Source organism: Panicum virgatum, chromosome 9N, assembly GCF_016808335.1.
Source record: "Panicum virgatum strain AP13 chromosome 9N, P.virgatum_v5, whole genome shotgun sequence".
Classification (NCBI taxonomy): Eukaryota; Viridiplantae; Streptophyta; class Magnoliopsida; order Poales; family Poaceae; genus Panicum; species Panicum virgatum.
This window is the reverse complement of record NC_053153.1, coordinates 80,570,036-80,597,766: the sequence shown is the minus strand read 5'-3', so window position 1 is coordinate 80,597,766 and position 27,731 is coordinate 80,570,036. Positions and strand designations below refer to the sequence as shown.

Here is a 27,731-nt window from a genome sequence, read left to right as displayed (position 1 = left end):
TAAAAGTATAAGTGATCCATATAACCAATGAAACAATCAAAATATACCTTGAAAAGAGAAAGTCAACCTGAAATGCTTACCAAGATACTTTTGTTGTTGCCTGTGATATGCAAGTGGTAAATAAGGCCATACTGGTATATGAAAAACCGCACAGCCAAAATTATCTCAAGAAAAATTCCTATTGTTCCTGAATACTTCAAATGCTCTTGCTCCATTTCCCACCAAGATTCCCAGCTCTTGTCTGGGGACACACCGATCCCACCACGATTGCTGATCCACTTATTCCAATCAGACCAATCATCAACGATTTTTGCCCACTCAAATCCCGAGGGGTTGAAAAGGAAGGGTGCAAATAGCCATGTCAACACTAGGAACCACATACAGAAGGTAATAAAAATATATGCAATGGTTGAGCGATAAGATTGACCAAATAATTGGTATATGATGAGCAGAATCATCAGCTCAATCCCTTTAACAAAGTGGCTGCGAGAATAAAGTCTATAGTTCTCTGCGAACTTGGCGTGAAAGACAACAAATCCTCTACCAGTACCTCTGTACTGAGCACCTCCATGAAGCAACATTCTTCCATAGTAGTGAGTCTTAGTGCCTAGGGAAAATGTAAAAAACACAGCAGCCAATTGCAAATTCATCATGATAAATTCACTTAGTGCCTTCCCAAATCCTCTTTCGAGACCAATTTCCATCATCATGGGAAGAGCCATCAGAAAACCAAGCTGAACAAGAGACTGTGAGGCAAGAGCAACTTGAAGAGGATGGTTATGAATGAATCTTCCATGTGATAGCCCCACTTCAAGTCCACTAAGAGCAAGATAAAGGCGCCCATACAGAAATACATAAACTGTGACAACCGTCAACTGAGAGAAAGAGTAAAACATGTTTAAAAAACTTAATCATACTAATGTATTTTTAATGGATTAGAATCAACACAAATTGATCATACCAGTGTACTAAAATAAAAACCCACGGTTGTGAAGTAGCACGATAGCATCCTGAAGAAATCAAAGCGGTGCCCAAGCCGGTAGATATCACGGCTAAGAGTCTGCTCACCATTTCCATTTGCCACTTTAGCCTCAAACTTAGAGATCTGATTTAGTCCGACATCTCTTCCTTTACCAACTTGCACATATTCATGGTGTGTTACATTGCCTCCACGAAGAGTTGAGTTATAGCCTAAAACAGCGAAGGTAATAGGAATATTACTGTGCAGTACTCAATTACTCATAACTATCTCATGATGTGTTATCTCTTGCAAATGTTCATTTAAGTTTATGAATACACAGTTAATGGGAAAAATTGAACACAGATCCGGTTAGCATTGAGAATAAAAAAAAATATAAAACCGCTCCTTATACGTCATGGAGTTGAATCAAACCTGCAAAAATATCTTCACTTAAGTTGATACTTTTTGATGCCTTACTGACACCACCCCTTGTTAGATGGAAAAGCCTATCAAATACATCAGGATGCCCATAGTGGAAGCGGACCCTATCATAAAGCCATTAATAAATTTAGATGCCAATAAAAAAGATAAATTATAACTTAAGATTATGAGAATTCATAGGTACTATTGCAACTTTCAAAGAGTATACAGTATATGAATTAGTCAAGGAGGAACTCTCACTTCAGAGGGTTTGCAAGCAGACGCTGCCCGATAGTCACAAAACTGTGCTCCTGATTTGACATAAACCACGCAAGGGAAGATACACTGCATTATCAAAGATAAAAAAAGTGAGATTAAGCAAAGAACAAATTCATCAATCTCCATTTCCAAGTAATTAACCTGCCAGTAAAAATATGCTCTCTAACTCCAAGTATAGATGGACGCCGCACTCCATGCTCTTTAAGGAACTCTTGGAGCAGGTTTCTCATTTTAAGAGCTTCTTCCATATAGTTATCCTACAAAATTAATGATATAAGCACAAGTTAATATGAGATAAAAAGTCATCTTAACAAAAGAGAAGCATGGGCATGATGTGCAACACCTGGTTCATATCTATGGTCTGCAACCCTTCACCACGGGTGAAAATTATCGCATGATTTTGATTTTCAGGCTTTCCTTCTCCCAACATTGCAGGGCCTGGAAGTTTTATCCGATATATGACCTTGGAAGCATAAGGATGTATTTAGATAAGCAATGTTATAGACTTTCCAAAGAATTGATGTCTGATGTGATGTAAACAATTGGGACTAGTGTTACAGATTAAAGCTATATTGAAACTAACATGATTTTGCAAATTTGTGTATCATTATCAGGTCTAATATAAGTGATATTACCTGATCAAGATTTTGTACTGGATCTACAGATTCCGAATCCTTAGTTAGAGCAACCTTTACCAAAGTGGAATAATAAGCTGTCTCCATTTTCTTGTCTCCTACTTCTTCCACCTCATCAATATATGCTACACGGAGAGAAGAGTAGCTGCGAGAAGTGCAACCCTAGCAATGAGTTTACTGGTAAACAAATACAACTATAAAATGAGCATTTAATACTATGTATATATGTTTTATATTAGGAAATGGTAGAAGCTCATTTACTTCCTCATCAGCTGCAATATGTCTTGGGCACTAGAAAGAGCAGCACGCTTATCATTTCCATATTGCTGGCATGAAACCACATAGGTGAACTTCATGTCAGCCACTGCTTCGCATTGAGCAAATAAGGATCTCTGGTGTATCTTCCACTGTTCATCAGTTACAGACTCAGCTGCTTTGTACCCTTCCATGAGATCTGCAGAGTTGGGAACAATATTTTTAGTAGAGCTGTGAAAAACGAGAATAAATATGCAATGCATCAAACAAGAACCATGCTACAGTAATAAACTCAGTTGATAACTGAATCAATCAGTAGTTCAGCATAATAATAACAAGGTTGGGGTAGGTGGCAGGAGAGAGAACCATGCTAAGAAAACTGATATGGTATATTACCTTCACGTTTGGCCATATCTAAAAATGCTTCAAGAATCAAAGCTTTCCGGTAGTACATCATGCCTCTAACTGTTTCAGAATAATCAAATAATTTAAGAATCAAGAGGTACAAACTGAAAGATTACAACACTGAATTGCTAGGAAAAGAAGGTTGATATAAGTATTTGAGTTCTCCTGCATATTTTCCTGTGTATTTTCATAAAAAGTAAGTGTTTAAGTACACATAAATGTTAACCAGGAATACCTGTTCGAGCTAGTGTTTGACCTCTGTACGAAGCCCATAGACGAAGCTCCTCCATAAGTTCTTCACTCTCTTTAAGTTCTTCCTCCCAACCAACCCTTTCCTGAAAGTTTTTCCATTCATCTACACACATAGGCATGACATGACAAAGTAAACGCCAGATGTTCTGAAGACACTTCATCATTGCACATTGCTACATGAAAAGGAGTAAAGGTCAGAGTTGTTCCTTGACCTGGATAAATTTTTTGTAGGTAGAATAGGGTGGAAACTCCATCTTCGTTTTCCTCCTCAAGTTCTTTTATAGAGAAAAGAACAGGTTCATTGTAATACGGAGTCAATGCGCTGCAGAAGGAGAACAAATATAATCATTTATAGTATCAGCAGGAAGTTTTTGACAGGTGAAGAAAGAGCAAATGAGGGAGGGGGAAAAGTTTAAAGCGCGAAGGAAAAATGTAGTTAATAGACATTTCTAACAGTGATATACTACACTTCAATTTTGCAACTTTCATACAACATAGAACTGATGTTTCTGTAAATTGAAAACTAAAAAATGCCTGCAGCAAAGGGATTGAAGTTAACAAAGTAGCTGCTCCAATAGTTTGAGACACTGGTGTCACAAGAACATTGACATATGACACGATGAATTAGTATCTATCAAAATGAGCTTCAAGAAAATGATGACAGGGTCATTCACAAGCACTTACGAAAATGAGAGCATGTTTCGGACTTTAGGTGCATCAGGCATATCCATAAATAAGGAGTTGGTGAAAAAGGTAAGACGCCTTCTGGCTTCTAGATTTGAAGGAACATCCATAGCAGATTCTTTCACAGTAAGAAGTAGTTCCAGCCTTTTTATCTGGAGTGAAAAAAATTATATTTGAAGCAAACATTTAGAAGCATGTCACTTGTCCATCAAGAAATGCTGCACAGAAAATTCAACACATATTCACGACATTGCAAATTTTAATTATTGCTTAACAACCTTTTCTAGCCAAGCATCTGTGTCTGTGACTTTTAGGGGAAATTTGATAGCCCCAGAAGGCTGAAATAACTGGTACTCTTGGTCCCATGTGGTTGTGTCCTCGTTCCTTCGATATGAGCCTCCATGATTTGACTCCACAATACTGTCATGTTGCAAAGAAAATGATTATCAACAAAAAGACAGACAGAATCCTACTTTGACTTGTGAGGGACATAAAAACTTTGTTGCTGCTGCTGTTGTGGAAATTCAGTGCTGAAGACCACGAGACAGAACATCAGGATTTTGATTTTCCTTTTTTAAGGATTTTGATTTTCATATATATTGCCCGCACATTTGCTCATGTATTTGGACCTTAGAGGGATCGTGATATGCATGGACTCGGTATTCCTAAAACTCTGTTTTGATATAAAGCATAGGCTTCTAGTGAACAATAGCACATGGGTAAAGATATATTTGGCAGCAGTACTAAATACAGGGGTAAAAGTTTCAGTTGGCATGCTACTTTTCTAATGTGGCAAAAGGTTATTATGATAGATTTCATGTGCTTGTTGAAATCTATGGCATACAATCCCTCTGTGATTTAGCCTTTTGGGCGATATGGATGGTACGGAGAACTCAATATTGCAAATAATCTAATAGTAGCAGACTGCCGAAGTAGAAGTTGTCCATCGGATGTGCTCAAAAACAGCAAATTAGCACAGTCAAGTGTTTCCTACTCCAACTTGGTAATACATGAAAAATGCTTAAACATTACTTGTACCTAAGCTGGTCCTCAAATATATCTCTTGTTAAAATCTCCAGCATATCTTGAAAAATCTTTATTACAGCACTTCTGTCTTTCTCATCATTTTTCTCCTGATATCATATAAAGGGAGAAGATTAAGATGAATTAAACCAGTGCAATGTGGTAAACCAAACATGAAGATAAACCAGATTCGATTTCATTTGTATGTACAACAAACATTGGATGATGCAGTAAGAGTAGATATCTAAAACAAAAAAAAAATGATAAAAGCTTAGCAATCATTAGCTGTCAAGCAAGGAAAGGTTTGAATGCTTCCTAAAATGTATGGCATGTGGGTCTAATATTAGACAAAATAGAAAGATTCTTTTTTCTAATGTAAGTAGACATCATGCTAATGTGGTTTATGTGGCTCCAGGGTGCATTTTTGTAAAAAAGAACCAAGGTGTTAAGAGTACAAGGTATTAAAATAATCAGGCCTAATATAATTGCATATCATCAACACTTCCACTACAGTGTTATGATCAGTATTCCGACAACCAACACCAGCTTGGAACATGAGGGGTGCTTGATGGTTATCAAGCATGCTCTTTTTTTTTCTCGAACAACGCAGGAGAGCTGCGCGTCATTTCATTAAAACAGAAAAGAGTACATAGGTCTAGAAAGACCACACCAGGCACCAGAATCGGTGCCCCTCACACACAACTACATATTCACCATGGAGACGACTAGACGACCCCACGACCCCACACTTTAGGCCATCAAAGTCAACGACCTGGACACCAACTCCCGAAGTTTGGAAGCCCCTGCCAAACCCCAAAGACCTCCTTCCAGACTTGTAGGAGAGAATAGAGTGTTGTGTATTCCTCCAAACCCTAGAAGAGTGGGTATAAACAGAACCTATACATGGGCCACAACACTGGGCCAACACATACACCAACACCCCCCCCGCAGTCTGAACTACCGGCGCAGCGGAGTTCAAGACTGGACAACAAGAAACACATACAGGGCAAACACCCCCCCGCAGCCACAACTAGCCACCTGCCACATTGAGGCTGGAGCGAAACTCCGAGAAAGTCAAGGAGGGTAGTCTCTTGGTGAAGATGTCGGCAAACTGGGAGGTGGTCGGGACATGAAGTACCCGAACATCGCCGATGGCGACCCTGTCGCGCACGAAGTGCAAGTCGATCTCCACATGCTTCGTCCGCTGATGCTGAACGGGGTTGGTGGAGAGATACACGGCGCTGACGTTGTCGCAGTAGATGAGCGTGCTCTTGGCAAGCGGGCTGTGGAGCTCCGCCAAGAGCTATCATAGCCAGGACGCCTCCGCCACGCCGTTAGCGACAGCCCGGTACTCCGCCTCGGCACTAGAGCGGGAGACAACCGGCTGCCGCTTGGACGACCAGGAGACCAGGTTGCCGCCCAGGAAGACGGCGTAGCTGGAAGTGGAGCGGCGAGTGTCCAGACAGCCAGCCCAGTCAGCGTCGGTGTAGACAACCAGCTCAGCAGAGGACGAGCGGTGAAGAACCAGACCGAGGTCCACAGTGCCACGGACGTAGCGGAGGAGATGCTTCAGCGCAGCAAGGTGTGACTCTCGGGATCATGCATATAGAGACAGACCTGCTGAACAGCGTAGGTGAGATCCGGCTTGGTGAAGGTGAGGTACTGCAAGGCACCGGCCAGACTCCGGTAGCCAGTCGGATCAGCCACAGGATCACCCAAATCAGCAGACAGCTTCGCCTGAGTGTCGACAGGAGTGGAGTAGGGCTTGCAATCAGTCATCCCAGCCCGCTCCAAGATATCGAGTGCATACTGCCGCTGGTGAAGAAGAAGGCCAGATGGGCGAGGCATCAACAGTGATGCCCAAGAAGTGGTGGAGCTGACCAAGATCCTTCATAGCAAACTCCTGTTGCAGAGAGGGGATGACCCGCTGAAGCAACTGCTGACTGGAGGCTGTGAGCACAATGTCATCGACATAGAGCAGCATATAGGCAGTCTCATCCCCACGACGGTAGATGAAGAGAGACGTGTCAGACTTGGCCTCGGTGAACCCCAATATCAGCAAGAACGTGGCGAACCAAGAATACAAAGCCCGAGGAGCCTGCTTCAGACCATAGAGAGACTTGTTGAGCCGGCAGACCATGTCCGGACGACTGGAGTCCACAAATCCCGCTGGCTGAGAGCAGTAGACTGTCTCTGACAGAGTGCCATGAAGAAACACATTCTTCACATCCAGCTGGTGCACAGCCCAAGAGTGAGAGAGCACAAGCGAGAGGACCGTGCGCACAGTAGCAGACTTCACCACTGGACTGAAGGTCTCATCATAGTCCATACCAGGCCGCTGGGTGAAACCCCGGAGAACCCAGCGAGCCTTGTAGCGCTCCAGTGTGCCGTCACCCCGACGCTTATGCGTCCAGATCGACTTGCCTGTGACCACATTGCAACCAGACGGCAACGGCACGAGGTCCCACGTCTGGTTGGCAAGAAGAGCCGCGTACTCCTCTTCCATCGCGTGACGCCAGTGAGGATCCGCCAAGGCGTCTCGGACAGAAGAGGGCACCGGAGAGACCTGCGGCTCCCCCTCGGTTGCGCACGACGCGGCCTAAGACGCCATCCGCCGAGTCACCATGGGATGGATATACTGAGGATCCCGATGGATGACTGGCGGGTGGTACACCGCCGGCTCGACTTGAGAGCGAGACGGCGGCGACAGCGACGGCTCCGGTGTAGGTGTAGGCGTCGCAGGAGCCTCCGGAGCCGGAGGTGGCGCCGGTGTTGGCGCCGAACGACGCTGGTACACCTGCATCGGCTGAGCGTACCGCGCTGGTGCAGGGGGAGGCACCGGGGCCGCGCATGGCACAGCAGGAGACCCCGGGGCCGCGCACGGCACGACAGGAGGTCCTGGGGCCGCGCGTGGCGCGACAGCGGGCACCGGGGCCGCGCTGGGCGCAGCAGGGATCAACGGAAATGGTGCCGGTGCACCGTGAATACCTGCAGGGAAAGGACAGACAGGTAAAGGTGGCTGAACCACCGGGTCAGTCGAAAACAGCGACTCCAGCTCGGGGTCAGGAGAAGGTGTGGAGGAGGTGGAGTAGGGGAAATCCGACTCATTAAACACGACGTGTCGGGAGATCAGGACGCGACAAGAGGTGAGGTCAAAGCATCGGTACCCCTTGTGATCAGAGGAGTAACCAAGAAACACACAACGAGTCGAACAGGGCACCAGCGTGTGAGAAGCAATGGCGGAGATGTTAGGGTAACATGCATACCCGAAGACCCGAAGGTGGTCGTAGCGAGGAAGGGTACCGAAAATAGCGTGGTGTGGAGTGGGAGCAGGAGAAGCAGTAGACGGAAGACGGTTAAGCAAGTAGGTGGTGGTGTGGAGGCTCTCAGCCCAGAAGCGCGGGGGCAGAGAGGCTTGGATCAGAAGGGTGCACACGGCGTCGTTCGTCGTGCGAATCATCCGCTCAGCCTTGCTGTTCTGAGGAGTGGTATACGGACAAGACATACGCAACTGAACACCCCGAGAGAGGAAGAAGGAACGGGAGGTGGAGTTATTGAACTCACGCCCGTTGTCACACTGGACGGCCTTAATGGTGCGGCCGAACTGAGTGGACACCCAGGCAAAGAAGTGGAGGAGGATAGGGAAAGTCTCAGACTTGGCGCGCAAAGGAAAAGTCCAAGAGTAATGAGAAAAATCATCAACCACCACCAGATAATATTTATAACCAGACATACTGAGTACAGGAGATGTCCACAGGTCACAGTGAATAAGATCAAAGGCATGCGCAGCATGCGAAGAAGAAGAAGGAAACGGAAGTCTGACATGATGACCTAACTGGCACGCATGACAAAGGTGCTCAGCAGGAGTCCTAGTACATGGAACAACGGTACTAAGCCTGAGCTGAGCCAAAACATTGCGGCCGGGGTGACCAAGCCGGCAGTGTCAGGTGGTGGAAGACGGCATCACGGCAAAAACAGCAAATGAAGAAGAAGTCGAGGGCGGAGCAGCGGAAGCAGGAAGACGAAGGATGTAAAGGGCCCCGAGCTGTCACATCGGAGGAGCGGACGCCGGGAAGCCGAATCCTTCACAGTAAGACCAGAAGAGGCAAATTCGATGGAACAAAAATTGTCAGCAGTAAACTGGTGAATGGAAAGAAGGTTGTGAACCATCTGAGGAGCAACAAGAATATTAGAAAGACGGAAAGAGCCAAGAGCAGAACCCACGGCGGTGACAGGAAGGCAAGACCCATCACCAACCATGATGGAAGATGGACAAGAGGGGTGTGGGGGTCGGATAGAAGAGAGGATACTGGCATCTGGGGTGGTGTGGAAGGAGGCACCCGAGTCGGCGATCCACTCGGTGCTGACCGGCGGCGTCAGTCCCATGGTGCTGAAGGACTGCGCCAGAGCGGCCTGGTCCTACCCCCCAGGCCAGGTCGGCTGCTGGCTGGGCTGAGCAGGCGGGGTCCAAGACGGCACGAAGAGGGAAATAGCACCGGTGAACATGGCCGCCGGTTGGAGCTGAGGACCCCCCACCCGGACCCTGGAACGGCCACATCGAGATGCGCCCTGACCATGGGTTGCTGAATGATGGCCAGGGCGTACCTCCAGGGGCAGGGGCAGGAGCGGGAGCCGGAGTCGGCGCGCCCGACGGCCCCCACCGGTACCGGTACCCCCAGAAGCAGGGCCACCAGTACCACCACCACCCCGTCCCCCTGCCGACGACGTCCACGCCCCCCCCACCTCCGGTCTGCCCGGTGGGAGCAGCACCAAGGAGAGAGGTGGCAGGAGCGGCGAAGGAAGCCGGTGGAGCAGCAACGAGCGCGGTGGGGGTGGACGAGGACGATCCGGGCATGAGACCCCTGGTGATCTCCTCGAGGGCGAGGTCGTCCCGGACCTGCAGGAAGGAGGGGAAGGGCCTCTGACGGGTGATCCATGTCTTCAGGTGGTCATAGGTGCTGCTCAGGCCCCGCACGACATTGAGCACCAAGACCCGATCAGACACCAGACACCCGAGGTCGTGAAGAGCATCACCCATGCCCTTCATCCGCCGGCAGAACTCACCAATGGAGAGCTCCTCCTGCTCGAAGGTGCGGAAGGCGGCGGCGAGCTGGAGAGCACGGAACTCGGCGTTGCCGAGGAACTGCCCCTCGAGCGCCAACCAGGCCTGTCGCGCGGTGCCACCGTGGGTCCTGACGAGGTCCTGAAGATCTAGGGAGATGGTCCCAAAGATCCAGGACATGGCGACGCTGTCGAGGCGCAACCACACCATGTCTCGTGCCTCGATCGGCGTGTCGAGGAGGACGTGGTCGTCGAGGGCGTAGCGGCGGAGGGCGAGGAGGACCTGGTCCCGCCAGCGTCCGTAGTAGGAGGACGTGGGGTCGAGGAGGACGGTGACCAGGGCCCTGATGTTCTGGACGCCTGCGGCCTGGAGGTGGAGCTGGGCGACCATGGGGTCGGTCGGGTCGGGCCGGGGTCCAGATCCAGAGGGCGGGGCCTGGTGGGAAGAAGAGGCGCCATGCTCGGGGACGACGGGATGCTGGCCGGGGGAGACACGGAGTAAGTGCTCCGCCTCGGCGACCCGGAGAGCGAGAGCATTGGTCGTGGCGCGCTCGCGCTCCCAAGCGAGGGCAGCCACGCGGACCCGCTCCTGGGCCGCCGAAGCCTCCGACTTGGCGGTGAGAAGGGCCGCGGCCAGAGCGGCGTCGGCCTGCTGGCCACGGAGGGCGGCCGCAGCGAACGTCGCATCCGCGGGAGGCATCCCGAGTCCAGGCCAGGTCGGCGCGGGGAAGACCTCAGGAAGGACGGCATCGGCGGCGGGCTGCTTGCCCGCAGCAACCGCAGCGCGGTGGGCCGCAGCGGCGGCGGCGGCGGGATCGGCGGCCGGCGCCTGCAGCAGGGGCTGCAGGGCGGCTGGATCGGCGGCCGACGGCAGCCGGGGCAGCTGCAGGGTGGCGGTGGGGTCGGAGGCGCCCGGGCCCGCGCCCCCGGTGGCTGACCCAGGCGGATCCCCGCCCTGGGCGGCGGCGCCACCCAGCGCGCCCGCGCCCGGATCCGCGCCCAGGACGGGCGAATCCGGCGCATGGAGGGCCGGCGGCGGGTCGGGGACAGGCACGAGGGTGGCGAGGGCTGCGGCGGTGGTGGCTGGCGGCTAGGGAGCGGCGGGCCAGGCCACCGGCGGCGCAGCGGTGCGCGGAACAGAGGAGGGGCCGCCGGCCGGCGCAGCGGGTCTGGGAGCAGACCACGCGCCCAGCGGCGGGCCGGCGGCTGCAGCAGAGGAAAAGGAGGGAAGGGTAGGGAAGGAGGAGAAGGGTGGACGCGCCGGCGGCCGGCGGCCGGCCATGGCGGCGGCGGCGGCGGCGGCGGCGGGCTGGAGAGGGAGGAGAGGAGAGAGACTATGATACCATGTAGGAGAGAATAGAGTGTTGTGTATTCCTCCAAACTCTAGAAGGGTGGATATAAACAGAACCTATACATGGGCCTCTAGATGGGCCGCAACACTGGGCCAACACATACACCAACAAGACTAACCGACATCTATGATTGATTTCAAAGAAACATCTAGCTATCTGTTGTTTTAATTTTTTTTAAAAGAAACATCTATGATTGATTTCAAAGAGTTTCCACAGTATTCATAAGTTGACAAGTTTTCATATGATCGCTTCCAGACAACAGATCGATAGCAAATAGACAAGAAAATGAACAGTCATCTAGTTCTCTAGATCAATAGCTAGTTTTTCTAATGAAAGTATATAGGTTATACTTACCAAGTAGTTTACCAACTCAACAAACTTATTGTAGAGATCTGGCAGGGCACGCATATTCAAATCTGTAATAACTTTGTCCTCAGCAATGCATTTATCAACTTCTTCAAATATTTTACTTATGACCCTGGAAGCAACATATATAGAACAGCATCAAGTAGGCCATGGATCAGAAAATTATTTCTTCAGAGTTTAATAGATGAAATCTAGGAGGGACCTTTTCTCCGGTTCGCCCTGTACAAGACCATTGATGATATTCTTGAATGACTTATAACATTCCTCAATTGCACACGAAAAATAATAATCATTGTCAAGCCTCTTTTTCAGATCTCGATCTTTGCCGTTGCTATCTTTAGCCATGGCGACTGCTATGGGTATCTGGCATTCACATTGTTCCGAAAAGATCAACTCTTTTTAACTAACAAATAGAGCATGAATGAACACTGCTTCTACCATGCTACAATATAGAAAAAATAAAGCTATTGGTAAAAAAGGCAAACAATAACCTTGCTAGCAAGTAAAAATGGAGGCCATTGCACGACACCAAGGGCCTGATCAGACACATATGGGACGAGTAGAAGCTCCTTCTCCCTATGCCAAAAATGTCGGCACTAACATAAAATGGTAGAAAAGGCAAATCCAGGTGAAAATTAATTTTATCCCTATAATCCAATTACCTGTTGTTTATAAGGTCTTCTTCTCGAAAGCTAGTGACAATTTCATTCCACATCTGTGCAAACCTTGCAGCTATATTCTCCTTGTCCGCATGTTCCATCTAAAAAGTAGTATCAATAACAAAAAAATCCCACAAAATTAGCAATCAAGACATTTGAAATTGCAGAAATATAGTAAGAGTACAAAAGTGCACCTCCTTGAAACGATTGTGTAAGTAAGACTTCAGACCTTTCTTCCTTTTTGCATCAGATGTTTCAACAGGGATTAGACATGAGTTAAAGGCTAAAGGTATCGAATCAAAGCGAGATCGTAGCATTCCCAGTGTGCGAATCTGTCTTATCCAGAAAATAAAAGGTTTGTTTAGCAACAAAAGTTTCAACCAAAACTATGTAGGCATTAAAGGATAAGCATTTTGTGTCAAAGAAATATCACTACGTTCCCAGTGTATGAATCTATCTCATCACAAAATGAAAGGAAACGCGATTACATTCTTTGCAAAACTAAACTGCAGGTCATCATTTGAAACTCAAAGAAAATGGTTACATATCAGAAGTAACATATCTAATTCACGGTCATCTATCGCTTTCCAGATATCTTTTAGAGCTACTCCTGAACTTACTGAGCATATTCCATTTACTTGAATTACTTCACTTGAAATGATACAGTAGAAAACAGCAAGAAATGCTTAATCAGGTTTAGTCACAAGAACTTCCTAAGGACTGCACTAGTTATTGTTAGCAAGGCATGTATAATCTTAGACGAGGCGTCATTCTTACAAAGGATAATCTTGCAAAACGGAATTGGCAGGGGAACCAACAGTGTTGTTTCTGTCATGAAAATGAAACGATACAACATCTGTTTTTTGACCGCCGATTCGCGAGAATGGTATGGGCTTCGGTCTATGCGGCCTGGGGCATACCAAAACCTCATAATATGCCAAGTATGTGTGGGAGTTGGCTCAATGGAATTCCTAAAGAATGTAAGCCACTAGTACTTCTGGGCGCGACAGCCTTGTGTTGGTCTGTTTGGCTATGTAAAAATGCGGTGGTGTTCGATAACAAAAAATCTTCCTTTTTGCAGGTTATCTACTCCATGGGCTATCCTTCAGAAGTATACTTTGCAGGACAAGCTTGTAGCGGCCTCTCATTTCTTGGCACATGTGGCCAAGGATTTTTTTGCTCGGGCACATGGGTGGCGGTTTAGTCTTAGGATTGACAGTCATTAGTGTGGAAGGATCTTTATCAAACTCTTTTTAGGTTGTGTGTCGTTTAGGCAGAGGTCGGGAAAATTTCAAGATGATGTATCACCTTGATGTATTGTGCTTGAAATCAATAAAATTTCCCTTTTTTTAAAAAAAAAGCAATGCATGTATGCGTATATAGTGTGGGCCTGCACTCTGGCTTGTATAGCCAGCCAGCCCTGATCTGGTAAGAGATAGGAGGAGACTGTGATGGGTTCTATTTCTATAAACCCCGATCTCCTCACCCCTATATATTGTACATCTATCTCTCAATCAATCTAATCCAATATTCCACGCAATCTCCATTGCCTTCATGATACCAGAGTGCAGGCCCATACACAATATATGCATACATGCCTTGCTAACAGTTATTCCGATATTCTAATCATTCTGCTTCCTATACTTTGTCTGTAGGTGACAACTGTAAATAAATCTAACCTCGTTCAAACAAACTAAATTGTTGTTATTTCCTGGTACTAGCTAGATAATTGCTGGAACAAAATATCAATTGTACCATAAAAAACTGAGAATAATTCCTTTCTGCATGATTTATATTTAGACAATAGTCGATAATAAAAATACCTCTCCAAGTCGTTGGAAAGCACCATAAATTCCACCAAGCAGAGTGGAGAAAATTGTATACCAAATTTGTGTATCCATGAAATAGACCTGTAAAGCAAACAAAAGTGCACAAAAATCAATGTGGTCCTCCCGCACTGCTCAAGTCCCCACATTACTTGTTACTTGTTAGGAGACAAAAACTTGAGCTTCCTTTTTTCAGTGTAAAAAAATATCATGGCCATAATAAGCACTTAGATTCTAAAAGGAAAAGCAAATGAAAAGGTCTTACCAGAATGATTGGGGCCCAAAGTGCAATAACAACACCAATGTTGCTCTTTTCTGCAAACAAAACTTGGGATTGGTATAAACAAAAGAACAACGAATATCATGTTTAAATATACATACCTCTCGGGAAAAACTCATGCCACCGGTAAGTATGTATAGGGGACTTCATGATGTCCTTGGTGGGTTCAACAAGAGGTTTGATCTATAGGAACAATCAGAATACAGAGTTGGAGATATAGTCAATTCAAAAACATATTTATTTGAAATGGTAAACACCAGTTCTTTCAATTTTATTAGCCTAGCTACAGTACAAACGCCAGTTGCTGCTAGATATAAACATAGAATTGCCCAACTGCCAACATGTACTTATTGGTAGTCATGCATGTGCAGGGGCAAGCACATACTCTATATCATATCTATGTGGAGACAGGTATAATTACTATAACCAAGCCATTCACGGAGACCAACTGGCACCTGTGATTTTTTTTGTTGCCCCTCAAGGGTTTTCCATGTAAAATAATGTCTCATGTTTGAGCTTATTTTGCATTATTTTCTATTACTTGCCTTGAGATGTGCTGTGTCCATGGGCTTAGAGCCCATCAGCTATGTTGCTGTGTACATGTTGTATGTATTAAGAGAGAGACAGAAGAATAGAATTCCAGGAAATCCCTCAAATTGCTTCACTTTATGATGTGATGCTAGAACAACATATATTTGAGATCAGAGAGAATATTGGCTTTCATAATTGTATAGGTTGAACAACTTTATGATGTGTGGTTGAATAATTGTGTAGCTTCACATTTTTCTGAAGAAAACTTAACCAAAGCATGTTGCACCCTCTACTCACACCATACTTCTGCTACATGCTATGTGAAATGACTACACATGGCAGTAACTTTGCTGAATTGATGATCATTGAAATAATCCAGTGTGAAAAAAATGTGTACAGAACTACCTCTACATAGTAGCTAAATGCAAACTTTGTCAAGAGAAGAGCAATCCAGAACATGGTGTACCTGAAAACACAAATCAGAATCATTGTGTTAAACTACAAGATAATCAAACTAAATATGCATCTTTCCAATCAAAACGGTGTTGACTAAATAATTTCCATTCATGCAAATACGCGCACACAAAAGTATGTGTTCTTACATGAAAAGTGAGAAAGCACTTTCATGCATTCCCCTACCAACAAACAGACGAGGCTGCAAAAATACACACATTAGTTCATGAACTATTGAAAAGAAAACAAAACTTCTACACAGTTCCAGGTTAGAAACTAAGTAAAACATGTTAATTACCTAATTGAGAAATCTACGATTTTCCTATAGTATACATCATTTTGACTGGCAGAATAAAGAAAATGAAACTTTTACTTTCTTAAAGGGTCAAGATATATAATATTTTCTCTCAAGCACGCACGAGAGCAGATATCATTGTATTGACAGAAAAAAAAACGATTTGGATACGAAGGTTTGTGTGAAGATAATATAAAATCTGGCACATGAAAGTGAAATGATAATTTGGAATTAAATGATAGTTTCTGCAATTTAAGAATTTCAAGTTCACCTGAGACCACCACATGATCAACCTCACGAGCTTGAAGTCTGAACTTTCAAGTTTCCGGCGGAGAAATGGAAGAAGAAAAAGAATAGCAGAAAGCATACTCGGTGACAAATACATGACTACTGAAATGACGAATAAGGGCGGGTGATTTTGTCCATTTCCGAACCAACTTTTGATGGCTCTAATAATTCCAGTTGGATTTTCCCAAGTGTAAGCATATGTAACTGGTAGTAATACCACCCACAAGGCTGCCATTGTGAACTTGAGAAAATATCTGAGCTTAACTGCAAATTCCATTGTCCTCCTGGCCTTCCAATTGAAGATAATATCAAGTGTAGCTGTAAACAACAAGAATTATCCAAATCAGAGCTGACTTTGGACAGACCATGTAATAATTATGACAGGATGAACGAGCTTGGGCTACTAAAAAAATCATATCTTTATATTTCTTTTATAGAAAATCTTCATCTTCATGTCTTATTTCTACCATGATTTTATTGGAGTGACAAACTGACAAAAGTCCGAGATAAGCAAAAATAAGTGACTTGTCAAATTATAAGTTCTCAAATATCATTACCAAGATGATATAACACTAAATAACAAAGTTTTAAAAATGTCAACAATGTTGAATCTTCTACAGTTGTTGACATTAAACTGAGTAAGGGTGTTTTTGAAATCTGTGTACATCGATATGAAAAGCAACAACGATTGATTTTTTGTATGCACTATGGCATGGAATAAAAGCCTATCAACCCATTTGAGCTTTCATTTTATTCCTATACATATGGACAGCGAAACACAAATGTGCCAGCATTCTTGGGAAAAGTAACCCTGACTAAGAAAATAGAGTGTATTCTCCAAATAAGATTTCAATGCTGAGTTCCTATACCTTGCCCAAGGTTTAGTATAGCTGAAGTGATAAAGATACTCAAAATCTTCTTGAAAACAACATAATCAAAAATATTGGCCAACGAGCCTCCATTCCAAGCAAGAATTATCATAACCTACGTCAAAAGAAGAATGAAAATCTGAAATAGTAGTTTAGCTATATAACATCCAGCAAAGGATGTTATGTGCTTTCTTGTAGAGCATTTGTCAATACAATGCACACGAACCTCAAATGTTCAAAATAATTCAGGAAATGACATTGAAGAAAGTGGATAACATAAGTACATACCTGAAGAGCTAAAATAAACAAGCTCCACAGTCTATCGAAACTCCTGAATATGTGCCAAAATGAACGTAGCTCGACAAAGTTGACCTTTCCTTTCTGTCTGACTACTCTTGTGGTCTGAACAACTTGTTACATTAAATGTTGCTAACCCAACAAAAATACAAGCATAACATAAAGATATATGCTAACTTGCTAAGACCCTAAAACAAAAACATAGGCCAACTCACTTCATTTCTTTCGTCAGCTAAGTTTGAAGGTTGATAAAAGAAGTCAGCATCAGCTCGCATAGGCCAACCCAGCCGAAAGCAGTCGGCAGACCTGCAATTTAATAATGATATAAAATCTAGAGAACTAGCAAATATATAATAAAAGAATCAGTACCAGAAGTATTCATTAAGATCATCATAGTTTCTCCACTCAGAATGATTTCCTTTCTCTCTTTTGCTCCTTTCAGCTTCCTGAAGAGAGTAGAAAAAAACACTAAAATGTAACACATAAAGAAGCATAAAGCACAAGTGAGGTAACCGGATGATGAGAGCAAGCTTGCCTTTGCTATGGTGTGGTATATTGGTGTAACAACTTTTCTCAGAAAGGCTTCTTTCTCACCGCCATAGGCTGGCTTCACATATTCACCCGTCAAGGCACTCACATTTCCAGCTAACATACCATACATCTCAAATGCCATCTATGACAATTACCAGAACTGTCAGCACAAGCCTTACAACGCAATTGACTCCAAACCAAGCACTTGCAGAAAAAAAATGTTCAGCTATTTAATATGCTTATTGATTTAAGAAAGGAATATGTACAGATAATTGTTTTTTGTCGAATCATACATGGTGATATATGTAGCAAATGCACTCTGGCATAAATCGCAAGTTTGCAGCTTCACCCCAGATGAGAAGGTAGAGACCCATATACAGTAATTTTCGTTGTTGCATCTCCTGCTGAATTGTTGGCAACCTTTTTACCAAGCAAGGCACAACAAAGAAAAAACAGTAAGGACACAAAGAGAAAATGTATTAGAGCATGTTTTTGATCCTTTCATTCGAAAAGAACTACAAGAGTTCTTCAACTTTCAGTATTTGGTCCAGTATATACTTCAAAGCTTATTTTCAATTTTTTTAATCAATTGAAGATGAAAATAACAACGCTTAATTGGTATTGGGTTTTTTATATGTCCTAGAAAGTACTATAAAATCACCTTCTTTCTGCGTTAGAATGTGTTAGCTTCTGTGGATGTGGAGAATTTATTAATTATCAGCTTACTATTCATCAATCCGTACATGGTAAAAAGAACATAAGTATATTAGATATGTGCATTATTTCCATAAGAAAAGTTGAACTCTTGATTAATTATAGAGATCTGGTTCATGAAGCAGAGGCTGAATAACATAATAAAACAGTCCATCTATGAAATACAATTTTAGAGCCAAAGTTGGTAAAGATGTAGAATGATATCTCCCCCTAGATAATGAGTCTAGATCTCATGCTACAGTGACAAAACATATTTCAGCAGATTGGTTACCCTAGCACATTTTGAATTTGATTTCGAGAAGACCATTGCGACTTCCCCCAAATAATAAAAATATTCCCACCTTCTAAAAAGATAAGCTTCACAAGGAAAGGTTAATGTCATATCCAGGATCATTCAGTCAGCTTTCTTATTCTTTTCTTTCCTACAAAGCTGGACACGACTGGTTGTATCTTTGTACCCTAGCTTTTCTTATGCCTGTTGGATTGTAAGCCCTTGTGCTAGGTTCTGTGGGCCACTGTTATATTTTAGCCATATTATAGATATTTATATAATACAATATAACATAATCTAATATTTTTACACAATTTATTAAAATGGCAAAGCAGGTGGCCCATAAGGACACATTTCGGTATTTAGGTTCGATGCTACAAAAGGATGGCGACATTGATGAAGATGTTAGGCATAGAATCTCAACTGGTTGGTTGAAATGGCGTCAAGCTTCTGGTGTCCTCTGTGACAGGAGGGTGCCGCAAAAGCTAAAAGGTAAGTTCTATAGGACAGCGATTCGCCCGGCGATGTTATACGGTGCTGAATGTTGGCCTACAAAAAGGCGACATGCCCAGCAACAGAGTGTAGTAGAGATGCAGATGTTATGGTGGTTTTGCGGGCACACAGGGATGGATAGAGTCCGGAACGAAGCTATTCGGGAAAGGGTAGGGGTGGCACCAATTGAGGAGAAACTTATTCAACATCTGTTGAGATGGTTTGGACATGTCCAACGGAGGCCTCCGGAGGCGCCGGTGCATAGTGGGGTGCTAAAGCGTGTTGATAAGGTAAAGAGGGGTAGAGGTAGATCTAAGCTGACTTGGGACGAGTCAGTTAAGAGAGACCTTAAAGATTGAAATATCTCTGGGGAGCTAGATTTGGATAGGAGCGCTTGGAGACTAGCTATCAACGTGCCTGAACCATGACCTTTGTGTCTTTTGGGTTTTATCTCTAGCCTACCCCAACTCGCTTGGGACAAAAGGCTTTGTTGTTGTTGTAGGAAGGAATAATGGATGTATTCCTCCAACCCTAGAAGTGTGGGTATATATAATCCATATACATGGGCATCTAGATGGGCCTCTATACACATGGGCTCAATATACACCAACACCCCCCACCCCCCGCAGTCTGAACTACCGGCACAGCGGTGTTCAAGACTGGACAACAAGAAAGCCAACACCTCCCCGCAGTCTGAACAACCGGCGTAGCGGTGTTCAAGACTGGACAAAAAGAGAGTACAAAGGGCTAATACCCCCCCCCCCCCGCGCAGCCACAACTAGCCACCGGCTACGTTGAGGCTGGAGCGAAACTCCGAGAAGGTCGAGGAGGGCAGTCTCTTGGTGAAGATGTCAGCAAACTGGGAGGTAGTCGGGACATGGAGTACCTGAACATCGCCGATGGCGACTCTGTCGCGCACGAAGTGCAGGTCAATCTCCACATGCTTCGTCCGCTGATGCTAGACGGGGTTGGTGGAGAGATACACGGCGCTGACGTTGTCGCAGTAGACGAGCGTGCTCTTGGTGAGCGGGCTGTGAAGCTCCGCCAAGAGCTGTCGTAGCCAGGACGCCTCCGCCACACCATTAGCGACAGCTCGGTACTCCGCCTCAACACTGGAGCGGGAGACAACCGACTGCCGCTTGGACGACCAGGAGACCAGGTTGCCGCCCAGGAAGACGGCGTAGCCGGAAGTGGAGCGATGAGTGTCCGGGCAGCCAGCCCAATCAGCGTCGGTGTAGACCACCAGCTCAGCAGAGGACGAGCGGTGAAGCACCAAGCCGAGATCCACTGTGCCACGGACGTAGCGGAGGAGACGCTTCAGCGCAGTAAGGTGTGACTCCCGGGGATCATGCATATAGAGACAGACCTGCTGGACAGCGTAGGTGAGGTCCGGTCTGGTGAAGGTGAGGTACTGCAAAGCGGCGGCCAGACTCCGGTAGGCAGTAGGATCAGCCACCGGATCACCCAGATCAGCAGACAGCTTCGCCTGAGTGTCGACAGGAGTGGAGCAGGGCTTGCAATCAGTCATCCCAGCCCGCTCCAGAATATCGAGTGCGTACTGCCGCTGGTGAAGGAGAAGACCAGACGGGCGAGGCTCAACAGTGATGCCCAATAAGTGGTGGAGCTGACCAAGATCCTTCATAGCAAACTCCTGCTGCAGAGAGGAGATGACACTCTGAAGCAACCGCTGACTAGAGGCTGTGAGCACAATGTCATCGACGTAGAGCAGCAGATAGGCAGTCTCATCCTCACGGCGGTAGATGAAGTGAGACGTGTCAGACTTGGCCTCGATGAACCCCAATGTCAGCAAGAACGTGGCGAACCGAGAGTACCAAGCCCGAGGAGCCTGCTTCAGACCATAGAGAGACTTGTTGAGCCGGCAGACCATATCCGGATGACTCGAGTCCACAAATCCCGCAGGCTGAGAGCAGTAGACAGTCTCTAACAGAGTGCCGTGAAGAAACGCATTCTTCACGTCCAACTGGTGCACAAGCCAAGAGCGCGAGAGCGCAAGCGAGAGGACAGTGCGCACCGTAGCGGGCTTCACGACTGGACTGAAGGTCTCATCATAGTCCACACCAGGTCGCTGAGTGAACCCCCCGGAGAACCCAGCGAGCCTTGTATCGCTCCAGTGTGCCGTCAGCCCGACGCTTATGTGCCCAGATCCACTTGCCAGTCACCACATTGCAACCAGACGGACGCGGTACGAGGTCCCACGTCTGGTTGGCAAGAAGAGCCGCGTACTCCTTTTCAATCGCACAACGCCAGTGAGGATCCGCCAAGGCGTCGCGGACAGAGGAGGGTACCAGAGAGACCTGCGGCTCCCCCTCGGTGGCGGAGAGAGTCGCGGCCTGAGGCGCCATCCACCGAGTCACCATGGGATGGATATGCCGAGGATTCCGATGGATGACTGGCGGGTGGCACACCTCCGGCTCTGCTCAAGAGGGAGCCGGAGGAGGAGGCGGCGGCGACGGCTCCGGTGTAGGCGTCGCAGGAGCCTCCGGAGCAGGAGGCGGCGCCGGTGTCGGCGCCGACCGACGCCGGTACACCTGCACCGGCTGAACGTACCGCTGTGGCGCCGGTGGCGGCGCCGAACGACGCTGGTACATCTGCACCGGCTGAGCGTACCGCACAGGTGCAGAGGAAGGCACCAGGGCCGCGCGTGGTGCAGGGGGAGACACCGGGTCCGCGCGCCGCACGACCGAAGGTCCGGGGCCGCGCGTGGCGCGACCGCGGGTACCGGGGCCACGCTCGGCACAGCAGGGATCACCGGAAGCGGTGCCGGTTCGCTAGGAAAACCTGCAGGGAAAGGACAAACAGGTAACGGTGGCTGAACCACCGGGTCAGTCGGAAACAGAGAATCCAGCTCGGGGTCAAGAGAAGGAGTGGAGGAGGTGGAGTAGGGGAAATCCGACTCGTCAAAGATGACGTGTCGGGAGATCAGGACGCGGCGAGAGATGAGGTCAAAGCATCGGTACCCGTTGTGGTCAGGGGAGTAACCGAGGAACACACAACGAGTTGAGCGGGGCGCCAGCTTGTGAGAAGCGGTGGCGGAGGTGTTAGGGTAACACGCACACCCGAAGACCCGAAGGTGGTCGTAGCGAGGAGGGGTACCGAAGAGAGAGTGGTGTGGAGTCGGAGCAGGAGAAGCAGTGGACGGAAGGCGGTTGAGCAGGTAGGTGGTGGTGTGGAGGCTCTCAGCCCAGAAGTGCGGGGGCAGAGAGGCCTGGATCAGAAGGGTGCGCACGACGTCGTTCGTCGTGCGAATCATCCGCTCCCCCCTTGCCGTTCTGAGGAGAGGTATACGGACAAGATATACGCAACTGAACACCCCGAGAGAGGAAGAAGGAACGGGAGATGGAGTTATCGAACTCCCGCCCGTTGTCACACTGGACGGCCTTAACGGTGAGGCCGAACTGAGTGGACACCCAGGCAAAGAAGTGGAGGAGAGTGGGGAAGGTCTCAGACTTGGAGCGCAAAGAGAAAGTCCAAGAGTAATGAGAAAAATCATCAACAATGACCAGATAATATTTGTACCCAGACATGCTGAGTACAGGAGATGTCCACACGTCACAGTGAATAAGATCAAAAGCGTGCGCAGCATGCGAAGAAGAAGAAGAAAATGGAAGTCGAACATGACGACCTAACTGGCACGCATGACAAAGATGCTCAGCAGGAGCCATAGTACATGGAACATCGGTACTACGACTAAGCTGAGCCAAAACGTCGCAGCCGGGGTGTCCAAGTCGGCGGTGCCAGGTGGTCTAAGAAGGCGTCACGGCAAAAGCAGTAGACGAAGAAGAAGTCGAAGACGGAGTAGCGGAAGCAGGAAGCCGAAGAGTGTAAAGGGGCCCTGGGCTGTCACATCTGAGGAGCGGACGTCGGGAAGCCGAATCCTTCACAGTAAGGCCAGAAGAGTCAAATTCGATAGAACCATTTGAGGAGCAACAAGAACATTAGGAAGACGAGGAGCAGAACCCACGACGGTGACAGGAAGGCAAGACCCATCACCAACCATAATAGAAGAAGGACAAGAGGGGTGTGGGGGTCGGACAGAAGAGAGGATACCGGCATTAGGAGTGGTGTGGAACGAGGCACCCGAGTCGGCGATACACTCGGTGCTGACCGGCGGCGTCAGTCCCATGGTGCTGAAGGACTGCGCCAGAGCGGCCTGGTCCCACCCCCTAGGCCAGGTCAGCTGCTGGCTGGGCTGAGCGGGCGGGGTCCAGTACGGCACGGAGAGGGGAGCAGCACCGGTGAATATGGCCGCCAGCTGGAGCTGAGGACGAGGCCCCCCTCCCGGACCCTGGAACAGCCACATCGAGATGCGCCCTGACCATGGGTTGCTGAAGGATGGCCAGGGCGTCCCTCCAGGGGCAGGGGCAGGAGCGGTAGTCAAGCCGGAGGAGTCGGCGCGCCCCGACGGCCCCCACCGGTACCGGTACCCCCAGATGCAGGACCACCACCACCACGCCCCCCTCCCCCCCCAGCCGATGACGTCCACGCCCCCCCCCCCCCCCCCACACACACACCTCCGGTCTGCCCAGCGGGAGCAGCACCAAGGAGAGAGGTGGCACGAGCGGCGGAGGAAGCCGGTGGTGCAGCGACGAGCGCGGTGGAGGTGGACGAGGGCGATCCGGGCGCGAGACCCCTGGTGATCTCCTCGAGGGCGAGGTCGTCCCGGACCTGCAGGAAGGAGGGGAAGGGCCTCTGGTCATAGGTGCAGCTCAGGCCCCGCAGGACATTGAGCACCAAGACCCGATCGGACAACTGATCCCCGAGGTCGTGAAGAGCATCGGCCTTGCCCTTCATCCGCTGGCAGTACTCACCAATGGAGAGGTCCCCCTGTACGAAGGTGCGGAAGGTGGCGTCGAGCTGGAGGGCGCGGTACTCGGCGTTGCCGAGGAACTGCCCCTCGAACGCCACCCAGGCCTGCCGCGCGGTGCCGCCGTGGGTCCTGATGAGGTCCTGAAGATCTAGGGAGATGGTCCCAAAGATCCAGGACAGGGCGACGCTGTCGAGGCGTAGCCACGCCACGTCCAGTGTCTCGATCGGCGAGTCGACGAGGACGTGGTCGTCGAGGGCGTAGCGGCAGAGGGTGACGAGGACCTGGTCCCGCCAGCGGCCGTAGGAGGAGGACGCGGGGTCGTGGAGGACGGTGACCAGGGCCCTGATGTTCTGGACGCTGGCGGCCTGGGGTGGAGCTGGGCGACCATGGGGTCGGTCGGGTCATACCGGTCTCCAGATCCAGCGGGCGGGGCCTGGTGGGAGGAAGAGACGCCGTGCCCGGGGCCGACGGGCTGGCCGGAGGAGACGCGGAGGTAGCGCTCCGCCTTGGCGACCCGGAGAGCGAGGGCGTCGGCCGTGGCGCACTCGCGCTCCCAGGCGAGGGCTGCCACGCGGACCCGCTCCTGGGCCGTCGAAGCCTCCGACTTGGTGGCGAGGAGGGCCGCGGCGAGAGCGGCGTCGGCCTGCTGCCCTCGGTGAGCGGCGAGCGGCGCATCCGCGGGCGCCATCCCGAGGCCGGACAACGCGGGATCGGCGGCGGCGGTGGCAGGCTGCTTGCCGGCAACGACGACGGCGTGGGGGGCGGCGGCGGCGGCGATGGTGGCGGCGACAGCAGCTGGATCGGACGGTGGGGCGTGCAGCAGGGCCGGATCGGCTCCTGCGCCCATGGCCCCTGCATCCCCTCCAGCAGAGGCGTCTGGATCGGGCGCTGGGCCGCGCAGCAGGCCCGGATCCGCAGCGGGAGCTTGCTGCAGGGCGGCGCTGGGCCCCTGCACCAGCTGCGGGCCTTGCCCGGGAGGCTGCAGCACCAGGGTGAGCTCGCCCGCGGCGGCAGCACCCGCAGCGGCCCCCGGCGCCTTCGCGATGGCGACCAGAGTGGCAGCCAGGGCGCGCCAGGGCGCAGCAGAGGCGCCAGGACCTGCAGCGGCCGCCCAGGCGGCGGCGGCGGCTGTAGAGGGTCTGGCGGCCAGCCTGGCAACGGCAGCAGAGGAGGGTAGGGGAGGGGGCGGCCGGATCTGGGGCTAGGCGGCGGCGGCGGCGCCCAGCGCGCCCGGCGCTCCCGCGCTCGCGCTAGTGGCTGCTGCGGCGGCGGGCAGGGGCCCTGTAGCGAAAATGGCCTCTCATGCCATATTTCAATATATTGTTTTGGCGATTGATGACACACAACACTTGAACTAATATGATTGTTAAGATGATCATTCTTAGTCTTTTAGGTTCTAGTGATGACAAAGAAAAGATAGGCAAAGTTAGGCCCGAAGGGCCGCCCCTACGGGGGTTCCGCTGAAAGCTTTTCGGTCGGTAGCACCGGAAGAACCGACTCATGAGCATCGGTGCATCCGATAGTTGTCGGAAGAACCGACGCCATGGTATTTTGGTGCAGAAGGGAATCAAAGCCAAGTCAGTTTATAGGCACCGGATGAACCGATGGTTCAAAAGGGGGCATCGGTGCATTGGATGTACTGTGTTCCATAGACGATGCAAGTCGCGCAAGAGCCAAGTCTTCAGCACCGGTTGAACCGGTGAAGCATCGGTGCATACCATCGGTGTAATGCCGTCAGCTGTCAGGAGTTCAACGGTTACTTCGGGTTATGAGTGACCGGATGAACCGACGCTACCCCAGCCAGAGGCATCGGTTCATCCGATGATACGCAGATTTTCTGCTGACCGTTGGAGCAACGGCTACCAGACTTGGTGGCCTATATATACGCATCACCCCGGCCATTTGAAGTTTGCTGGACTTCCCACACATACTCAAGAACATCTTCAAGCCATACAAGAGCATAGTGATCATATCCTTAGCTCTTAGCACACTTTGAGAGTGTTGTGTAAAGGATAACTCTTAGTGAGTGAGTTTGCAAGGCCTAGAGCCTTTGTGCTGTGGTTCTTAACTGAACCAAAAGAAGATTTTGGTGCGCCGGCACCTTGGAGCTTTGAAGGCTCGCCGGCAACGTCATCGACCCTCCGACTTGGTGTGGAGCGGCGACGACACTTTGTGCGGGGGACGTGGAGACCCCCATCATTTGTGGAGAAGCTCCTTAGTGGAACCCGGGGCCAAGGTGACCGTGATTGTGTTCACGGAAGAGACTTGGTGGCCGAGTAGCATACTTTTAGTGAGTGCTACAACAACGTGGATGTAGGTGTGCCTTTGTGGCTAACCGAACCACGGGATAAACATCCGCGTCAAGAGTTTGCTATCTCCTATCCCGCTCTTTAAGTTTCCGCATTTCATACTAGCAATTTGTATGCCTTTACTTTCATAGAGTAATTTCTTGATAGAAAAGGCTATAGGTTGCTAAACTCTTTTGGGATAGGGGTTTTACACTAGAACAACCATAGTTGCACATCTAGATAGCTTGTTTCAGTTTAAAATTGTGCAAACTAGTTGGAGCGATAGGTCTAAGTTTTTTAGAGTGCCTAATTCACCCCCTCCCCCTCTTAGGCTAGAGCACCCGATCCTTTTAGGCCCTCGGCGGCCCCAGGCGGCACCGGCCCCCGAAGCAGAGGAGGGGGCGGCGGCCCAGGCTGCGGTGGAGCCCAAAGCAGAGGAAGGGGCGCTTGGAGCAGAGGAGGAGGAAGGGAGGGGAGGGAAGGAGGAGAGGGGAAGGGAGGGGGCCGGCGGCGGCGGCAGCTGCGGGCTGGATGGGAGGGAGAGAGAGAGGAGGAAACCCTAGGCTATTGATACCATGTAGGAAGGAATAATTAATGGATTCCTCCAACCCTAGAAGGGTGGATATATATAATCCCTATACATGGGCTTCTAAATGGGCATCTATACACATGGGCTCAATATACACCAATAGTAGTAGTTGTTGTTGTTGTATTATTAAAATGGCAAAGCACTGCTTGTACAAATGGATAGTTATATGGAAAAAAGTTCGGTTCTTAAGATAGTCACCAAAGGCTGCTCTTGCGACCAAGATATGTGCACCACTTCTTGTAATTCTTAAATAATCTTTTCATCACATCATTTAGTGCGTTGTCATCCAACTGCAACAAGAATCATGAAAAGTGAAATGGTAGACTTCAAAAACAATTAAAAGGAATGTCAACAGGAATAGAAATAAGCTAATTGTCATGGAACATAACAAAGAAGTAAGAAATTTTAAATTAGATCAACCAAGTGGTTGAATATTTACAAAAGAAAGAAAACCTTGGATTGTTGATCAGTCTTCGGATTTCTTCGTATATGTATGTTAGCAAGAAGTAAAATCAAATGTTCCCTTTGATTCGAAACACTATCTGTCTGCATGTCAAGATATTGACAAAATAATAAATAAATAATTGAATCAGTTTAAAGCCAACATAAAAATATACAATAATAAAAATATATACAATAACTAAAAAAGTGTAGATCGCCTTTCCTGAAAGCCAAACATAGCTTGCAGCCAGTCCAAAAGGTCCTCGTTCACTTTATGCTCATAATTTTTGGGCCATGGAAGACCCCTGGTATTACGAAGAGCAGAGGCAGCAGCTTGGATCTTAGAGGTTGAAAAAATAAAAGTTACTTCATTTGGACATCCTTAA

General features: G+C 48.5%; 1 protein-coding gene across 2 annotated transcripts in view; it reads right to left on the bottom strand.

Moving 5' to 3' along the window:
- The window catches only part of LOC120693040 (callose synthase 3-like), a 35,585-nt gene that overhangs the window by 6,103 nt on the left and 1,751 nt on the right, over positions 1-27,731 (bottom strand). Inside the window, exons 7-40 of one of the 2 annotated variants that reach the window (XM_039976442.1) lie at positions 27,569-27,685; positions 27,358-27,450; positions 27,103-27,194; positions 18,016-18,142; positions 17,727-17,864; positions 17,561-17,637; positions 17,407-17,497; positions 17,183-17,296; positions 16,895-17,009; positions 16,009-16,343; positions 15,592-15,644; positions 15,395-15,455; positions 14,560-14,641; positions 14,444-14,493; positions 14,176-14,262; positions 12,547-12,684; positions 12,356-12,453; positions 12,185-12,269; positions 11,896-12,056; positions 11,682-11,805; positions 4,930-5,024; positions 4,170-4,311; positions 3,892-4,043; positions 3,420-3,529; positions 3,191-3,310; positions 2,947-3,015; positions 2,557-2,749; positions 2,296-2,440; positions 2,004-2,123; positions 1,802-1,917; positions 1,643-1,726; positions 1,394-1,506; positions 962-1,191; positions 81-875 (exon numbers count right to left, since the gene is read on the bottom strand). In XM_039976442.1, the coding sequence (XP_039832376.1) occupies positions 81-875; positions 962-1,191; positions 1,394-1,506; positions 1,643-1,726; positions 1,802-1,917; positions 2,004-2,123; positions 2,296-2,440; positions 2,557-2,749; positions 2,947-3,015; positions 3,191-3,310; positions 3,420-3,529; positions 3,892-4,043; positions 4,170-4,311; positions 4,930-5,024; positions 11,682-11,805; positions 11,896-12,056; positions 12,185-12,269; positions 12,356-12,453; positions 12,547-12,684; positions 14,176-14,262; positions 14,444-14,493; positions 14,560-14,641; positions 15,395-15,455; positions 15,592-15,644; positions 16,009-16,343; positions 16,895-17,009; positions 17,183-17,296; positions 17,407-17,497; positions 17,561-17,637; positions 17,727-17,864; positions 18,016-18,142; positions 27,103-27,194; positions 27,358-27,450; positions 27,569-27,685 (4,722 nt within the window). Of the gene's footprint in view, positions 1-80; positions 876-961; positions 1,192-1,393; positions 1,507-1,642; positions 1,727-1,801; positions 1,918-2,003; positions 2,124-2,295; positions 2,441-2,556; positions 2,750-2,946; positions 3,016-3,190; positions 3,311-3,419; positions 3,530-3,891; positions 4,044-4,169; positions 4,312-4,929; positions 5,025-11,681; positions 11,806-11,895; positions 12,057-12,184; positions 12,270-12,355; positions 12,454-12,546; positions 12,685-14,175; positions 14,263-14,443; positions 14,494-14,559; positions 14,642-15,394; positions 15,456-15,591; positions 15,645-16,008; positions 16,344-16,894; positions 17,010-17,182; positions 17,297-17,406; positions 17,498-17,560; positions 17,638-17,726; positions 17,927-18,015; positions 18,143-27,102; positions 27,195-27,357; positions 27,451-27,568; positions 27,686-27,731 lie in introns of those variants that run through there. The other variant, XM_039976443.1, reaches the window with a different exon arrangement.